This window comes from Equus przewalskii, chromosome 19, assembly GCF_037783145.1.
Source record: "Equus przewalskii isolate Varuska chromosome 19, EquPr2, whole genome shotgun sequence".
Lineage (NCBI taxonomy): Eukaryota > Metazoa > Chordata > Mammalia > Perissodactyla > Equidae > Equus > Equus przewalskii.
In genome coordinates, this window is record NC_091849.1 from 29,057,479 (window position 1) to 29,075,109 (window position 17,631).

The window sequence follows — 17,631 nt, forward strand, 5'->3', positions numbered from 1 at the left end:
TAAGACTAGAAAGCATAAAACTCTAAGACAAAAGATAGGAAAATTTCTTCTTGACACGGGTCTTAGCAATGGTTTTTGAAAATTACACCTCTTTTACTTATTTGTTTTTAATTTTATTGAGGACATATTGGTTTACAACATTGTGTAATTTCAGGAATCCATTGTTACATATCAGTTTATATACAGACTGCATCTTGCTCACCACCAGTAGTCTAGTTTTTATCTGTCACCGTGTATATGTGCCCCTTTTCCCTTCCCCCACTGCTCCATCCCCTTCCCCTCTGGTAACCACTATTCTGTTCTCTTTATCCATGTGTTCACTTATCTTCCACATATGAGTGAAATCATACGGTGTTTGTCTTTCTCTGCGTGGCTTATTTTGCTTAACATAATAGCCTCAAGGTCCATGCATGTTGTTGCAAATGGGATGATTTTGTCTTTTTTATGGTTGAGTAGTATTCTACTGTGTATATATACCAAATCTCCTTTATCTACTTATCAGTTGATAGGCATTTGTGTTGCTTCCACTTCTTGGCTACTGTGAATAATGCTGCAGTGAACACAGGAGTGCATAGATACCTCAAGCATAAGCAAAAAAAACCCAAAAAGCAAAAAAAGTGGGACTATATCAAACTAGAAAATTCTGCACAGCAAAAGAAATGATCAGTAAAATGAAAAGACAGCCTACAGAATGTGAGAAAATATTTGCAAATTACATGTCTGATGAGGAGTTATTATCAAAAATATATAAAGAACCCATACAGCTCAATAGCAAAAAATTAAATCTAATTAAAAATGTACAAAGGACCTAAACAAATATTTTTCCAAAGAAGAAATATAAATGGCTTATAGGTAGATAGAAAGGTACTCAACATCATGAATAATTAGGGAAATGCAAATCAAAACCACAATGAGATATCACCTCACACTTATTAGTATAGCTGTCATCAAAACAATAAGCAATAACAGGGGCCAGCCCCGTGGCCAAGTGGTTAAGCTCACGCATTCTGCTTTGGCAGCTCCAGGTTTCGCAGGTTCGGATCCCATGAGTGGACATGGAACCGCTCATCAGGCCATACTGAGGCGACATCCCACTTAGCATAACCAGAAGGGCCTACAACTAGAATATACAACTATGTCCTTGGGAACTTTGGGGAGAAGAAGAATAAGAAAAAAGAAGATTGACAACGGATGTTAGCTCAGGTGCCAATCTTAAAAAAAATAAAAAAGACAAGCGATAAAAAATGCTGGCAAGGATGTGGAGCAAAGGAAACTCTTGTGCACTGTTGGTCAGATTGTAAACTGCTGCAGCCACTGTGGAAAACAGTACCGAGTTTCCTCAAAAAACTAAAAATAGAACTGCTATATTATCCAGTAATTCAGCTTCCGGGTTTATATCCAAAGGAAAAGAAATCACTATGTGAAAGAAATATCTGCATCCCCATGTTTATAGCAGAAATATTTACAAGAGCCAAGATGTAGAACAATCCATCAACAGATGAATGGATAAAGAAAAAAAAAATAAATATATATATATATATATATATCTGGAATACAATGGAATACTATTCTGCCATTAAAAGGAGGTAATCCTCTCATTTGCAACAATATGGATGGACTTTGAGGACATTACTCTAAATGAAGTAAGTCAGATAGAGATAGACAAATACTGTATGATCTCACTTATATATGAAATCTAAAATTTAAACAATCATGGGGCCAGCCTGGTGGCACAGCGGTTAAGTTCGCATGTTCTGCTTCTTTGTGGCCCAGGGTTTGCTGGTTTGGATCCCAGGTGCGGACATGGCACCGCTTGGCAAGCCATGCTGTGGTAGGCGTCCCACATATACAGTAGAGGAAGATGGGCATGAATGTTAGCTCAGGGCCAGGCTTCCTCAGCAAAAAGAGGAGGACTGGCAGTAGTTAGCTCAGGGCTAATCTTCCTCAAAAATAAATAAATAAATAAATAAAATAAGTAAATAAAAATAAATAAATTTAAAAAATCATATTCACAGAAGAGATCAGAGGCAGAAGTGGTGGGGGAATTGGATGAAGGTGGACAAAAGGTACAAACTTTCAGTATTGAGATAAATAAGTAGTAGGAATGTAATATACAACATGATGACTGTAGTTTATACCGCTGTATGGTATGTTGGAAGTTTTTAAGAAAATAAATCCTAAAAGTTCTTATCACAAGGAAAAGAACATTGTTTTGTTTTTCTTTTTTTAATCTATTAGAGATGATGGATCTAACTAAACTCATAGAGGTAATTATTTCACAATATATGTGAAGTCAAGGCATTATGCTGTACACTTAAACTTGTACAGTGTTGTATGTCAATTATATCAAAATAAAATTGAAAGAATAAAAAATCGAAGTAAAATATTTGAGAATTTTCCATTTCTTTTCCAATGTGGATCCCTTTTATTTCTCCTAAGATTATTATTTTCACATCACTGCTATCTTGTGGGCCAGTACACATAGACTGTTATACTTTTGTGATAATCATATCAAATATCAAATAAAATATAGCTTCTACTTTAGACAAATATTTTCTATTCATCCTAGATTTTACCTCCAATTACCCCCTATAATACTACTTGACCTGAGTATTCTTACTTATTTGCTTGTTGTTTCCATTCTTATCTAATTCTTCTTAGTAAAGTATAAACTCTCCAATGGTGAAGGTTATGTTTTTGTTATTATTGCTCCTACTACCAGAAAAGTGGAATTGAATCATGCTTTGAGAAGAAAAATTGTCACAAATGAAGTTGTCTTTGATTGTAAAGCCTGCATACTAATCTCAAGATTAAGTTTTAAGTATATATTATTCTGGGCACAAAGAGGATTAATTAACAGGAATGAAAACAGTTCAAGCCACTCCTATTATGAGAAAAGCAAATTGAAAGCTTATCACACCCTTGCTACGTTCATAGCCTAAAATTTTCTATACTGTAGACATATCTTGGAGTTAACATTGATTAAAAAATTGATAATCATCCTTGATCTCTCTCATCTTAATAATACACATCTAAACCATCAGCAAGTATTGAAAGTTTTGTGTTCTAAATACATCCAGAATCTAACTACCTCTCCTACTTCCACCTCTGTCACCCTGATAACACCGCCATCAATTCTCATCCAAAGGATTACAAGGGAATCCTAACTGATTCCATCTTTCTCCCCTACTCTATGTTCTCAACATAGTAAATATTGTGATTCTTTCACCACAGAAGTTATTTCAAGTCCATTTTTTGCTCAGATGTCCCGATTTCATGCTATATCATCCAGAGTACATACTGAAACCCTTCAAATGACCAACAAGATGCCCAAGAGATGACTACCACCTGTGCTCTGCCCTCATCTCCTGCTAGTCTCTTCATTGCCCACTGGGCTCCAAGCATGTTGGACATCTTGCTTTTCCTCACATACAAGAAGCACTCTCTATACCAATGCTCTTTCATTTCTTTTGTTTCAGCATAAAAAATACTATATTTTCATACATCTGCATGACTCACTCCCTCATTTCCTTCAGCATTCTGCTCAAACACCAACTCTTAGACAGACTTTCATTGACCAATCATACAAAAGAGTGCCCACCTTGGCATGCTGATTATTCCTTACAATCCATGGTTTTTACCTTCTGAAAGAGACACCCATCTACTTATTCACCTTTTTATTGTCTGCCTCCTCAATTGAAACAAGATCTACATGCTCATGTTATGCACTCATAGATTTTTCCACTGTAGTATCCTCTGCAAGTTGAACACTGCTTGCTCATAAAATATTTCAAATGAATGAATGACTAAATGAAGCGTAATTGGAATCACATACATGAAGAACATAGTTAAAATGGTACGAATTCCTGAAAGTAAAATAATATTTAGGAAAGGAATCAATCTATTATAGATAAGAAAATAAATGTCATATAAATAACAAGTCATTTTCATATCTTCTAGTGTTGCCAATGGTTTTCTTCAGACAAACAGCTTCAATTTCCTCCCAAAGACTCTCCTCAGAGCCGACATCACTTCCTTATTCCTAAGGGTGTATATCAGTGGATTCAACACTGGAGTGACAGTGGTGTGTATGATAGCCACAAACCGTTCCTGTATTACAGAGGTGGCAGACATGGGAGGAATGTAGAGTAGTGCCACAGTTCCATAAAAGAGAGATACCACCATGAAATGAGAGGCACAAGTGGACAGAGCTTTGTGGAGCACACTGCAGGTCCGGCTCTTGAACAGAAGAAAGCCAATAATATAGAAGTAGGAGAGGAGGGTGAAGAAGCATGATGCCATTGCTAAGCTGCAAGTGACGATGAAAATGAGCCACTGATTGAGTCGTATGTCCCCACAAGCCAATTCTAAAAGGGGCTTCACATCACAGAAGAAGTAGCGGAGTTTTTGAGAGTGGCAAAAGTTCAGGCATGCAGTCATGACAGAATGCATCAGAGCATAAAAGAAGCTGATGAGCCAGGCCACAGCTGCCAAGAGAATACACATCTGAGGGTTCATGATAATAGTGTAATGAAGTGGGTAGCAGATGGCCACAAACCGGTCAAAGCCCATAATGGTCAGCAAGAGAGACTCAGTGCCCCCCAGAAAGTGGAAGAAGTGTAGCTGAGTGATGCAGCCTATGAAAGATATGGTTTTGTGAGTGGAAAGGAGGTTTGACATTAGTTTGGGCAGTGTCACTGAAGAATAGCAGATATCCAGAAAAGATAGATTTCCCAGGAAAAAATACATAGGGGAGTAGAGTCTTGGCTCTGAGATGACAACCACTAATATGGACCCATTTCCAAACAAGTCTATCACGTATAGAATGAGGAAGGTCATAAAGATTATCAGCTGCAGCTCCTGAATGGAAGTCAGTTCCAGCAAAAGGAACTCATTCACTGTAGTCATGTTCTCCATTGCTTTGAGAAGGAATAATAGTGATAATTAGTAAACTGTTCCAGTATACTGTATGGGTTAAATGAAGAAGTTTGTCATCTGGAAGTTTATAAAGATGATCTATGTTCAATACAAGGATCAGGAATGCTAGCATTGAATTCATTTACAATATAAATAAGGAAAACAGAAATATATGACAAATTCTGAGTCAGTGTGATGTATGTGATACATAGAACTAAGAAGCATATTCAGAGTGCTGAGTTAAACCTAAAAAGTATCTTATACGTAATAAAGGCAGATGTCCAATGAATATATATTAAAAAGTAAGAGAATAGATTCAATTTTAGCTATTGATAGCATTAAAATTAATATATCTTTTTTTTGTTTTGTGAGGACGATTAGTCCTGCGCTAACATCTGCTGCCAATCTTCCCCGTTTTGCTCAGGAACACTGGCCCTGAGCTAACATCCGTGCCCATCTTCCTTTGCTTTATATGTGGGATGCCTACCACAGCATGGCTCAAGAAGCAGTGTACAGGTCTGCACCTGGGATCCAAACCGGGGAACCCTAGGCCACTGAAGTGGAATGTGCAAACTTAACTGCTGTGCCACCAGGCCAGCCCCCTAAAATTAGTGTATCTTTTAAAAGGCTGTGAGTTGTACTTTTAAAAATTGAAATATTTTTAAACGGGGGTAACAGGCACACTTCTTATTTCTGGGTGCTGGTGGAAACACAGCGATAGATCTAAATCTCTTCACATCACTCTAAAAAAATGACTAAAGTTCCCCACAATCTTCATGAGACTAGAAGAGAGTTTGTTTGTGAGGAAGATTGGCCCTGAGCTAACATCTGTTGCCAATCTTCCTCTTTTTGCTTGTGGAAGATTGTCCCTGAGCTAACATCCATGCTGGTCTTCCTTTTCTTTGTATGTGGAATGCCATCCAGCATGGCTGGATGAGCAGTATGTAGGTCCATGCTCGGGGTCCAAACCCGAGAACCCCAGGCTGCCCAAGCAGAGTGCGGCAACTTAACCACTGTGCCACTGGGCTGGCCCCTACAAGACAGTTTTTAAAACCCACAAACTTCAAATAATGTGTAGGCAGAGGGAAAACAAATCAGTGGAATTGCTGTTAGCAGTCACAAGAGAATGTCATAGCAGCAGGACTATTCATGCAGGATGCAAAAACCCAAAATGCTGAGACCTAGTAGCAAAATAACATTGAAAACTGCAGATAAACAAACACATGGTTAAGGAGAACAGATTACTGGTTACTAGAGGAAAAGGGAATGGGGGAGGGCCGACGGGGTAAAGGGGCAGATATGTATGGTGACAGATAAATACTAGACTATTGGTGGTGAACACAATGCATTCTACACAGAGACTGAAATATAATAATGTACACTTGAAGTTTACACAATGTTTTAAGATAATATAGGCTCAATAAAATGATTAAGAAAGAAAATAGCAGAAAATAATCAATCCCAGAAAGAGAGTGCCTCACATTGAAAATGAATTTCTTGGGACTATCAGAAAAGAGCAAGTCAGGGTGCAGGCAATGATGAAGTGAAGAGAGAGACACGTTACTGCAAAGACATTCAAGGTAACAACAGAAGAGGGGACAAGTGAGTCAAGAATCTGGGCAAAGTATCCTATCCTTTTTTCCCCAGACAAACCTCCAGTTAATAACTTGTCCCTCAAAATTCAACTTATTCATATATGAACAATAAATAGGAAAATTTCTGCATCTATACAAAAGCTTAATAAAAAAAGAAAAAATAGAAAATCATGATTTCTCAAGAAAAGAAATCTTGCCTGAAAAAAGGTTGGTAGTGAAACATAAAACTGCGTCACAACATTCCTAACCAAAGCAATTGAAGCTATAACAGAATGTTATCAATTTAACAGAAATTCAAATTAAAATACAATGATCAGCTATTTTGACAAAGATTGAAATGTTTGACAAGACATATTTTCTTGAGGGTGATAAACTACACAGAGGTGGGGATATCAACTGATTTAATCTCTAAGAGACAATTTGGCAATAACAATCAAAAATGAAAATGCTCATGGACTCTAAAGTAGCAATTCCACTTCCTTCATTGTTCTTCAAATATGTTTGCAAATGTCAAAAGTTATATATTTACCATGATCTTTATTTAAGCATTACCGTACAAAGGACTGCAAATAAACTAAATGACCATAGGGGACTAGTAAAATAATTTTCAGTGCATGAAAAATGTTAAAAGGATCAAAGCAGCTCTCTTCATACTGTATTTAGTCACTAACACACAAAAAACCCAAACACAAATGAATAAATGCATATGTGCAATTATACCTATTTTATACAAAATTTCAATGATTAAATTGATCAAGAAATTCAAAGCTTTTCCAGCCAAGGAAATGTGCCATAAGGCCACATGTTCCATCCTGTAATTTCAACAGCTTAAATTCAAGGAGATTTACAGTTACTCTCACTCACCCTTTCTAATGGTGTCAATTCCTTTCCATCAAAAAAAAAATCTACGTCCAATTTAATCTCTTTTGTTCTGTTTATTAACCATGCCAATTCACCCTTCTCTTTACTCCTACATATAACCACAATGGAATATAAATATATATTTAGTGCATAAGGAAATCCAAGAATCAGGACATTATTGTAACCTATTCATTGCCTTATTGAATAAAATTAACAAAAAGATTTTCGCCTGCTCAAAGTCTTATATGATAAACATCTTATATTTAAGTGTAAGAATAAATCATAGAAGACTTGGCTTTAATTCCCATTCTGACCACAAAATATACAAGCTGAATCCCCTTTGACTCTCCCAAGAGATGCCCCAAACATAGACTTCTTGAGATATTATCCCTAAAGGGTGATTCTATTTTTTTTCTCTTTCAACAAATAATTATTTTCTTATGTTTGGTGTGGTTATGAGAACATTTTGCAACATTTAACAAGAAGAAAAATAGTTGTGTAGAGCCAGTGTTGTTCACTAAAAGAGTAAAGAAAAGAACATACATACATAAAACAAAAAAAGGGACACAGCTCTTATCCTTGGAAGCTCTGACAGCTAGAGGGTACAAAGCATGTCATAATTTAGAGAAATGTATTAAGCAACTGAAAGATGACAAAGTTTAAACTAAGCCACTTGGGCACAGAAAAGGTGCATGATTTAACCTGAGAAACGTCAAGAGAGAAAAAGAAAACAAGAACAAAAACCAGAATAGAAGTTTTATAGCCACCAAAATGAAATATAGATTATCCTCTTAGATCCTGGCTATGAATGGAAGAGAAACTGACAGAGATTTCTCTTAAAATCTGCCTGAGTCACAAGCATTCTCAATAATGATTAGTGTGGAGATGTATACAATTAAGATCACAGGCTCTGGAGGAAGATCTCTGGGAGTTAGAATCCTGACTCTGCTAGCAGTGTGACCTTGGTCAAGTTACTTAACATTTGTAGGCCCCAGATTTCCTTTCTGTAAATTGAAGATAATAATGGAAGCAATTCCATTTAATTGCTATGACTACTAAATAATATAGCATTTGTAAGTGAATAAACTCTATATAAGTGATTACATACACACACAAACAGACAACCACTGCTAATAAGAATTCTGAATAAGAAGTATGAAGTCCTTTTGCAAGGAGCAGGAAGAGAACCTGTGATATTAAGAATCACAGTCCAGAAAACTCAAATCACATATTTCCAGAATTTTAAGCAGCTCTACTGCAGGATGACACTTGCAAAAGGATCGCTTTTTATCAAATCCAAAATATATTTTTCATGAATATTGACAAGCTGATTCTCAATTAACAAAAAAGAATAAGGAAACTTCCAATTCAAAATGGCAACAAGAGAGTTCCCTGAACTCATCTCTGCTCATGGACATACTTAATCTATAGCTACATAGGAAACAATTCCCTTTAAAAGAACACCAGAATCTAGCTGAATGACTCCTACACATAAGATGACTGAGGGGAAAAAACACACATCAAAATGGGTAGGAAAGGCTGAGACACAATCTTGTCAGAAACCCCTCCCTCAGCGTGGTGAAGCACAATCGTGAGGGAAGTCACAACTCCTAGCTTCTCACTGAGGAGTAAAGGGTCTGGACCGCATCTCTGGCACCCCAACTTCGAAGTCTTCCATCTGAGGAATGGGCCCCCAAAAATCCATCTCTGAAAGCCAACAGAGTTTGCGTCCAGGAAACTCAGAAGTCTATGGAGAACTAAGAGACAGTTCTCAAAGGTCTTACAGGGACTCACTGCAGCTAACCCCACAAGACTCAGAACAGAGGCAGCAGACTGAAGCATGTCGAGTCTTTCCATGAAACAGGCATATTTGCTTATCTGAAAAGCTTGGCCTGAGGTGCAGGCTTCTAATTTAACACACATCTAGGGGCTAAATGCAATACGCTGCATAGACCCACGGGCCCAGCTGGGGCCATCTTTGTGCTCTTCCTCTGGCTCATTCAGGTCACCAATATTCCCCACCATCCAGGGGATGCCCTTTGATCACCTGTCTCTAGTGGCCAGGAGAGGTTACATTTTCAGGTCCCACAGAACTGTAAAAAAGAGAGAAACAGTTCTTAACTGGCCAACCATGACACAACACAGAAGCGTCAAACAGAAATACCCAATCTTTCTGTGAAAGACACCTATTTGTTTCTTTAAAAAGGTACTGCTTAAGGTGCAGGCTTCTAATTTAACACACATCCAGTGACCAAGTGAAATCTTCTGCAGAGACCAGGGAGACCAACGCATGAAATCTTCACGCTCCCCCTCTTCCTTGCCCCAGGTCATCACTGTCTCTGAGAAAGAAGCTTGTGTATATTTCTAGTGCCCTGTCCTTTTCAGCTGCTAATCAATGGACACATTCCCTGAGAGCTTGTATCTGGGGATTAGTGTGGCTTGTATTCATGGGTTTACCAGAACAGTCACAAACAAAAAGTGGTTCTTAACTGGCTATTACCCAAGGGCTCAGTGCAGAGGAAGCAGATAGAAATACCCATCTCACAGACTCAGGATGCTGACAGATCTTGGTACACTCTCATGTATTGGAAGTCACTGAGAACAAAGAAGGCTGCTTGGCCAATCACAAAGTTTTATGTGACAACCAAGAGCTAGGGTAGAGTTGAATGACAAGATTCATCACCTATATGAAGCCACTCCTTCAAGACTAGTAGAGGTGGCTGTTTTATGTAATACATAGAAACCAGTTCAGAGAATCAAGGAAAATGAAGAAACAGAGGACTATGTTCCAAATGAAAGAACAAGATAAAATCTCAGAAAAAAAGATCTTAATGAAACAGAGAGAAGTGATTTATCTGATAAAGAGTGCAAAATAAAGGTTACAGAGATGCTTACCAAAGTCAGGAGAACAATGCATTAAGTAAAAATTTCAAAAAAGTGAGATTTTCAACAAAGAGGTAGAAAATATAAGAAAGTGTCAGTCAGAAATCAAAGAGATGAAGAATATGATAACTAAAGTGAAAAATTCAATAGAAGGGTTCAAGAGCAGACTAGATGAAGAAGAAAAAAGGATAAGTATTCTCAATGCACACCATGGAATTCATTCCATCAGAGGCGAAAAAAGAAAAAAGGATGAAGAAGGGTAAAGATAGCCTAAGGGACTTATAGGACAACATCTAGTGAACCAATAGTCTCATTATAAGGGCCCCTGAAGGAGAAGAGAGAGAGAAAGGGGCAGAAAGCTTACTTCAAGAAAAAATGGCTGAAAACTTCCCAAACCTTGGTAAGGAAACAGACATCCAGATCCCAGAAGCTGATACATTCCCAAATAAGATGAACCCAAAGAGACTCACACTAAGATATATCACAACTAATTTTTTAAAAACAAAAAATAAGAAGAGAATCTTATAAGCAGAAAGAGAATAACACATTGTTATGTACAAGGGAACCCAATACATCTATCGGCATATTTTTCATCAAAAACTTTTCAGGCCAGAAGGGAGCGGCATAATATATTTAATGTGCTGAAAGAATAAAACTGCCAACCAAGAATACGCTACCCTGCAACCTGTCTTTCACAATAAAAGAAAAGATAAAGAGTTTTCTAGACAAGCTATGGCTAAAGGAGTGCAGCACCTCTAGACAGTACCACTTCACTTCCTAGAATCACAAGTTCTTCTTCATATGAATCTTCTTCAAAGTAATGTCATCCTTTTGTCTCTTCTCTGTAGATCTTCCATATACTATTTCCACCTTCCTTTTATCTACTCCCGATGAGATAGTGTGCTTCCTGCTGGTCATTCAGCATTCCTAATATAGGTTTAAATTTCCCTTTGATCTCTTGAATCTTCTGGAAGACACTTTGCGTTCTTCCTTTTCTGTTGTTCTCTTCTATTCCTTCGCCTTGGCCGTTAGAGTAGTTATCTTTATCTCAATGTGATGGTCACTGAAAAATTGCTCAGGATTTTAACCTTACTTTTGTCTCTTTTTACTTTTGCTTCTCACCTGTCCTTGACAATTTTTAGTATTTCTTCTTTCATCTTGATTTTTCTTCTCTTTTTTTTACTTTAGGCATCACCTTTTTCCCATTCTTCCTTAATAATATTTCTGATTTCAGTCCATAGTTCTTCTTCTTATTGGTAATTAAGTTGAAAAACACAAATCTGTTTTTTATGTGGACTTTAAATTCATTGTTAATGTTATATTTTGGCACTTTTAATTTTTAGTGCTCTTCTCCAGATTTATTCTGATATTTGATATTAACTGCCTGTGGTCAGTTCCACAATCCACTCCTGATAGTATTTTACCAGAGAGACTAGAGCTTCTACTTGTTTGACTACAAACCGGTTTTAATATCTTTAGAAGATTGATATCCTATCAAGCATCTTTACAACCACAGTGATATGAAACTAGAAATCAATTACAAGAAAAAAGCTGGAAAATTCACTAATATGTGGGGATTAAACAATATGTTACAGAACAACCAATGGGTCATGGAAAAAGTAAAATAGAAATAAAAAAATATCTTGATATTCACTATATCTTGAGACAAATGAAAATGGAAATCCTGCATACCAAAATTTACAAGATTAAGCAAAAGCAGTTTTAAGAGAGAAGTTCAAAGCAATAAACACCCCCATTAAGAAAGATCTCAAATAAAGAACCTAACTTTACACATCAAGAAACAGGAAAATAACAACAAACTAAGCCCAAGATTATTAGGCAAAATTAAATAACAAAGAGCAGAGCATAAATAAATAAAATAGAAACTAAAAGACACCACTAGAAAATACTAATAAAAATAAGAGCTAGCTTTTATGAAAAAACATATAAAATAGACAAAACTTTAGCTAGACTCCCCAAGAAAAACAGAATGAAGGCTCAAATAAGTAAAATAAGAAATGAAAAAGGAGTCGTAACTAATACCACAGAAATACTTAGGATCGTAAGAGAATATTCTGAACAATTATTTGCCAAAAGCTGGTCAACCTAGACAAAATAGATAGATTCCTAGAAACATACAACCTACCAAGACTGAATCATGAAAAAAAAAATGTGAATAGACCGATTAGTAGTAAGGCGATTGAATCAGTAATCTAACAACTCTCAACAAACAAAAGCCCAGGACTAGATGGCTTTACTGGAGCCAGCATTATCTTGATACCAAAGTCAAAAAAGGATGTCGCAAAAATAGAAAAATACAGGCCAATATCCCTGATGAAAATAGATGCATATATCCTCAACAAAATATTAGCAAGCTAAAGTCAACAATACCTTAAAATCATCATGCATCGTGATCAAGTGGAATTCATTCCATTTATGAAAAGATGGTTCAACATCTACAAATCAATCAACATGATCCACCATAGTAACAAAATGAAATATAAAAATCATATTATTACCTCCATTGATGCAGAAAAAGAATTTTACAAAATTCAACATCCATTTGTAATTAAAGCTTTCAACAAAATGGGTATAGAGAGAATTTACTTCAACATAATAAAGGTCATATATGACAAGCTCACAGCTAAATCATATTCAACAGTGAGAAACTGGAAGCTTTTCTGCTAAGATCGGGAGCAAGTCAAGAATGCCCACCCCTGTCAAATTTGTTCAACATAATACTGGAATTCCTAGACAGAGCAATTAGGCAAAGAAAAAATAATCAAAGCCATCCAAATCAGAAAGGAATAAGTAAAATTGTCTCTTTTTACAGATGACAAGATCATATATAGCATATCTTAAAGTCTCTATGGAAAATCTGTTGGAACTCACAAACAAATTCAGTAAAGTTTCAGGATGCAAAATTAACATACAAAATACAAAAATCATGGGGCCAGCCCAGTGGCACAGTGGTTAAGTTTGCACATCCTTCTTCAGTTGCCTGGAGTTCCCAAGTGCACACCTATGTACCACTTGTTAAGCTATGCTGTGGCAGGCATCCCATATATAAAGTAGAGGAAGATGGGCATGGATGTCAGCTCAGGGCTAATCTTTCTCAAAATAAATAAATAAATAAATAAAAGAAAAAATTTTAAAAATTTCTATTTCTATAGCTAATAATGAACTATCAAGAAAACAAATGAGAGGGGCTGGCCCCGTGGCAGAGTGGTTAAGTTCGCGTGCTCCGCTGCAGGCGGCCCAGTGTTTCGTTGGTTCGAATCTTGGGTGCGGACATGGCACTCCTCATCAGACCACGCTGAGGCAGCGTCCCACATGCCACAACTAGAAGAACTCACAACGAAGAATACACAACTATGTACCGGGGAGCTTTGGGGAGAAAAAGGAAAAAATAAAATCAAAAAAAAAAAAAAAGAAAAGAAAACAAATGAGAAAGTAATCCCATTTACAGTATCATCAAAAAGAATAAAATACCTAGGAATAAATTTAACCAAGGAGCTGAAAGACCTATAAGATGCTAATGAAATAAATTTAGGAAGACACAAACAAATGATAAGATATTCTGTGCTCATGGATTGGAAGATTTAATATTGTTAAAATGTCAATACTACCCAAAGTAATCTATAGATTCAATGAAGTCTTTATCAAAATTCCTATGGCATTTTTCACAGAAATATAACAAAGAGCCCTAAAATTTGTGTGAAACCACAAATGACCCTAAACAGTGAAAGCAATCTTGAGAAGAACAGATCTGGAGGCATCACGCTTCTTGATTTCAAACTATCTTATAAAGCTAGAGAAATTGAAACAGTATGGTACTGGCATAAAGTACACGTGTAGACCAATGGAATAGAATAGGGAGCCAAGAAATAAATGTATGCATATACTGTCAATTGATTTACAACAAAGGAGACAAAATATACCAGGGGAAAAGCATAGTCTCTTTAAAAAATGGTGTTGGGAAATCTGGTTGGCCACATGCAAAAGAATGAAACTGAACCACTATCTTACACCAAACACAAAAGTCAATTCAAAGTGGATTAAAAACCAAACAGGAAACCTGAAATCATAAAATTCTCAAAAGAAAACATAAATGGTAAGCTTCTTGACAGTGTCCTTGGCAGTAATTTTTTGGACTTGACATCAAAAGTAAAGGCAAGAAAAGCAGAAAATAAACAAGTGGGACTACATCCAACTAAAAATCTGCTGTACAACAAAGGAAATCATCAATAAAATGAAAAGGCAACCTATGGAATGCGAGAAACTATTTACAAATTATATACCTGATAGGAAGTTAATATTCAAAATATATAAGGAATTCATAGAACTCAATAAAAAATCTGATTTAAAAATGGGCAGAGGATCTGAATGGACGGTTTTCCAAAAAAGACATAAAAGTGACCAACAGGCACGTGAAAAGGTGCTCAACATCACTAATTGTCAAGAAAATGCAAATCGAAACCACAATGAAATACCACCTTATGCATATGAGAATGGCTATTATCAAAAAGACAAAAAACAACAAGTGTTGGTGAGGATGGAACAAAGGAAACACTTGTGCACTATTGGTGGGAATAAAAATTGTTTGCCCCACTAACAAAACTAATATGGAGATTCCTCAAAAATTAAATACACAACTACCATATGATCTATCAATTTCACTTTTGAATATTTATCTGAAGAATACAAAAACACTAATTTAAAAATATATATGCACCCCTATATTCATCACAGCATTATTTACTATAGCCAAGATATGGAAATAACCAAGTGTCCATCCATGGATGAATAGTTAAAGAAAATGTGAAATCTACATACAATGGAATTTTATTCAACCATAAAAAAGAAGGAAATCCTGCATTTCTGACAATATGGATGGACTTTGAGGAGCGTTATACTAAATGAAACGTCAGAGAAAGACAACCAATTTATTTGTCTTTGTAATTATTTGTCTTTGTAATATGAGTAATTTGTATTTGTAATGTAATGTGTTCACTTATATGTGAAATCTAAAAACATTAAAAAAACAACATAGATAAAGAGAACAAATTGGTGGTTCCCAGAGATGGTGGGGGCGGGGGAAGAAAGGGGTGAAGGTGGTCAAAAGTACAAACTTCCAGTTACAAATAAGTCCTGGGATGTAATGTACAGAACGATGACTTTAGCTAGTAATATGATATTGTATTTTTGAAAGTTGCTAAGAGAGTAATCTTAAAAGTTCTCATCACAAGAACAAAAAGCAGTAACTACGTGTGGTGATGGTAGTTAACTAAACTTATTGTGGTGATCATTTCACAATATATACATGTACCAAATCATTGTGTTGTACAACTAAAGGTAATACCATGTTATATATCAACTATACCTCAATAAAAAATAAATAGAGATCCATGTAAGCTCCAAATAATTTAATAAAAATGAATAATAATTGATGGAAAGGACTTTCCATTTTTGGATCCTGTCAAAGCTATTGTGCATAAAACCATATGCTACAAACGTAAGCATGGGCAATTAAACCAAGAGAGCAGATCAGGTACCATAGAAACAGGAATATTTATTTTTGAATTTTGGTGTTTGAGAGATATGGTATTACATATCAGTGGTGACTGTGTAGGAAAAGCTCGTGCTGGAAAACTGACCACTATTTAATGAAAAAACAGAAGTTTTTGAAAGATTATTGTTTCATGTCATCTCTTCCCTTTTCATAAAAAGTACATGTGTATTGTAGATGTGAATGTAAAAAGTAAAAATTTTAAATATTTTGAATGATATATAGGAGAATATCCTGATGGCATGAAAAAATCAAAATCTTTGAGGGAAAAGTGACGGCATTTGAACTATGTTAAAATTTTTAAAAATTGGGTATAAAAGAGATACCGTTAACAAAGGGAAAAATAAGACAAAATAAAAAAAGACATTTACTGTACATACAGCAAAAAAGGAATATGAGCACCCAGAATATACAAAGTATTCTTTCTAATCCTTGTATATTACATATATAAAGGGCTACCCTAAAGCAATAAGGAAGAAACCAACAAATGGAAAAGTTTACAAAGAACAACAAAGACAATTCAGAGAAAGGAAGCCAAATGACTAATAAATATATGAATATAGGCTTAACTCCCTGAAAACAAAAATAGTCATATTGAAACAGCATTGAAATATGGTTTAATGTCCACAAGTTTAGTGAAAATCAAAAGTGATAGAAGTGAATGAGAAGAATCCATTAACTCTTGGCAGGGCCTAAGTCGATTTGATCACTTTGGAGAGCAATCTGGTCATATCTAGGATGATGAGAACTGTGCATACCCTAAAATTCAGTGATCACATTTAAGAATGTGCTCTAAAGAAACTCCCAGATCTTTACACAAGGGGCACAAAGAGGATCATTGTTGCAGGGGTCATAACAGGAAGAAATTGGAAATAACCAGCCTCCTATCAAAAAGACAATTGTTTATTCACACAAAAAATAGAATTCTCTGTAACAGTTACAATGAATAAACTACTTTTCTCTCTTTCTAAATATCTATTTATATGTATAAATCTGCTTAGATAAATGTAAGAAGTAATGTTTAATTTAAAAAAAAATCAAGTAGAGGACATTTGATGTAAAGCCTCTTATTTGGAGTTGAAAAGCTTACAAACACTTCCTCTATATTGTAAAAGGATAAACACATTTGTAATACAAATATTGAAATATTATGAATTATATATATAGTATATTATATATGACAATATATGTGTAATAATATGTAATATATATATGAAATTATGCACAACATTATAACATATTTGTATATAACATTGCCCTGTGAAAATGAAAGGAAAATGAGAACTTTAGTGCTATTAGTTATTTATAATCCTAAAAGTTTATATACTATGACTTACTTATCTTCCTCCATCAAATTCCTCAATGTATGAAAAAAAGCACATTATTATTAACATGAATTCTTAAAAACATCAAAAATTGAATCTGTGACTTGTATAATTATGAATGCACGAGTCTACAACATCTATATATATGGCTTTCTCAGGTAAATAGAAGTAATTGGTGACTATTTGTGGAAATACCACACCACTCACTAGATATAGACCAGAATATTTGAGAGAAAACTTATGATAATGGTTGAAAATTGTCCTCCACAACATATGATTTATTGCATGAGTGCAGTAACTTTTCATGTCATAAATATTACAAATAAATATCAAAAGAAAAAACGAAAAATATCTGTCTAGTGTTGTGTAAACTGGATAAACGTCAGTCTGTAATTCAATTTGAGCAGTGCGAATAGGAGGCTGTTTTATAACAGGACATTGCCCTCATCACAAAAATGATCTGGCAGGGTAAACCAAACAA

General features: G+C 35.4%; 1 protein-coding gene across 1 annotated transcript; it reads right to left on the reverse strand.

The window, feature by feature from the left end:
* Positions 1-3,978: 3,978 nt before the first annotated feature.
* LOC139077166 (olfactory receptor 12D3-like) lies at positions 3,979-4,917 on the reverse strand. The gene has a single exon (XM_070583885.1). The coding sequence runs from the start codon at positions 4,915-4,917 to the stop codon at positions 3,979-3,981; it is 939 nt and encodes a 312-aa protein (XP_070439986.1).
* Positions 4,918-17,631: the final 12,714 nt, after the last annotated feature.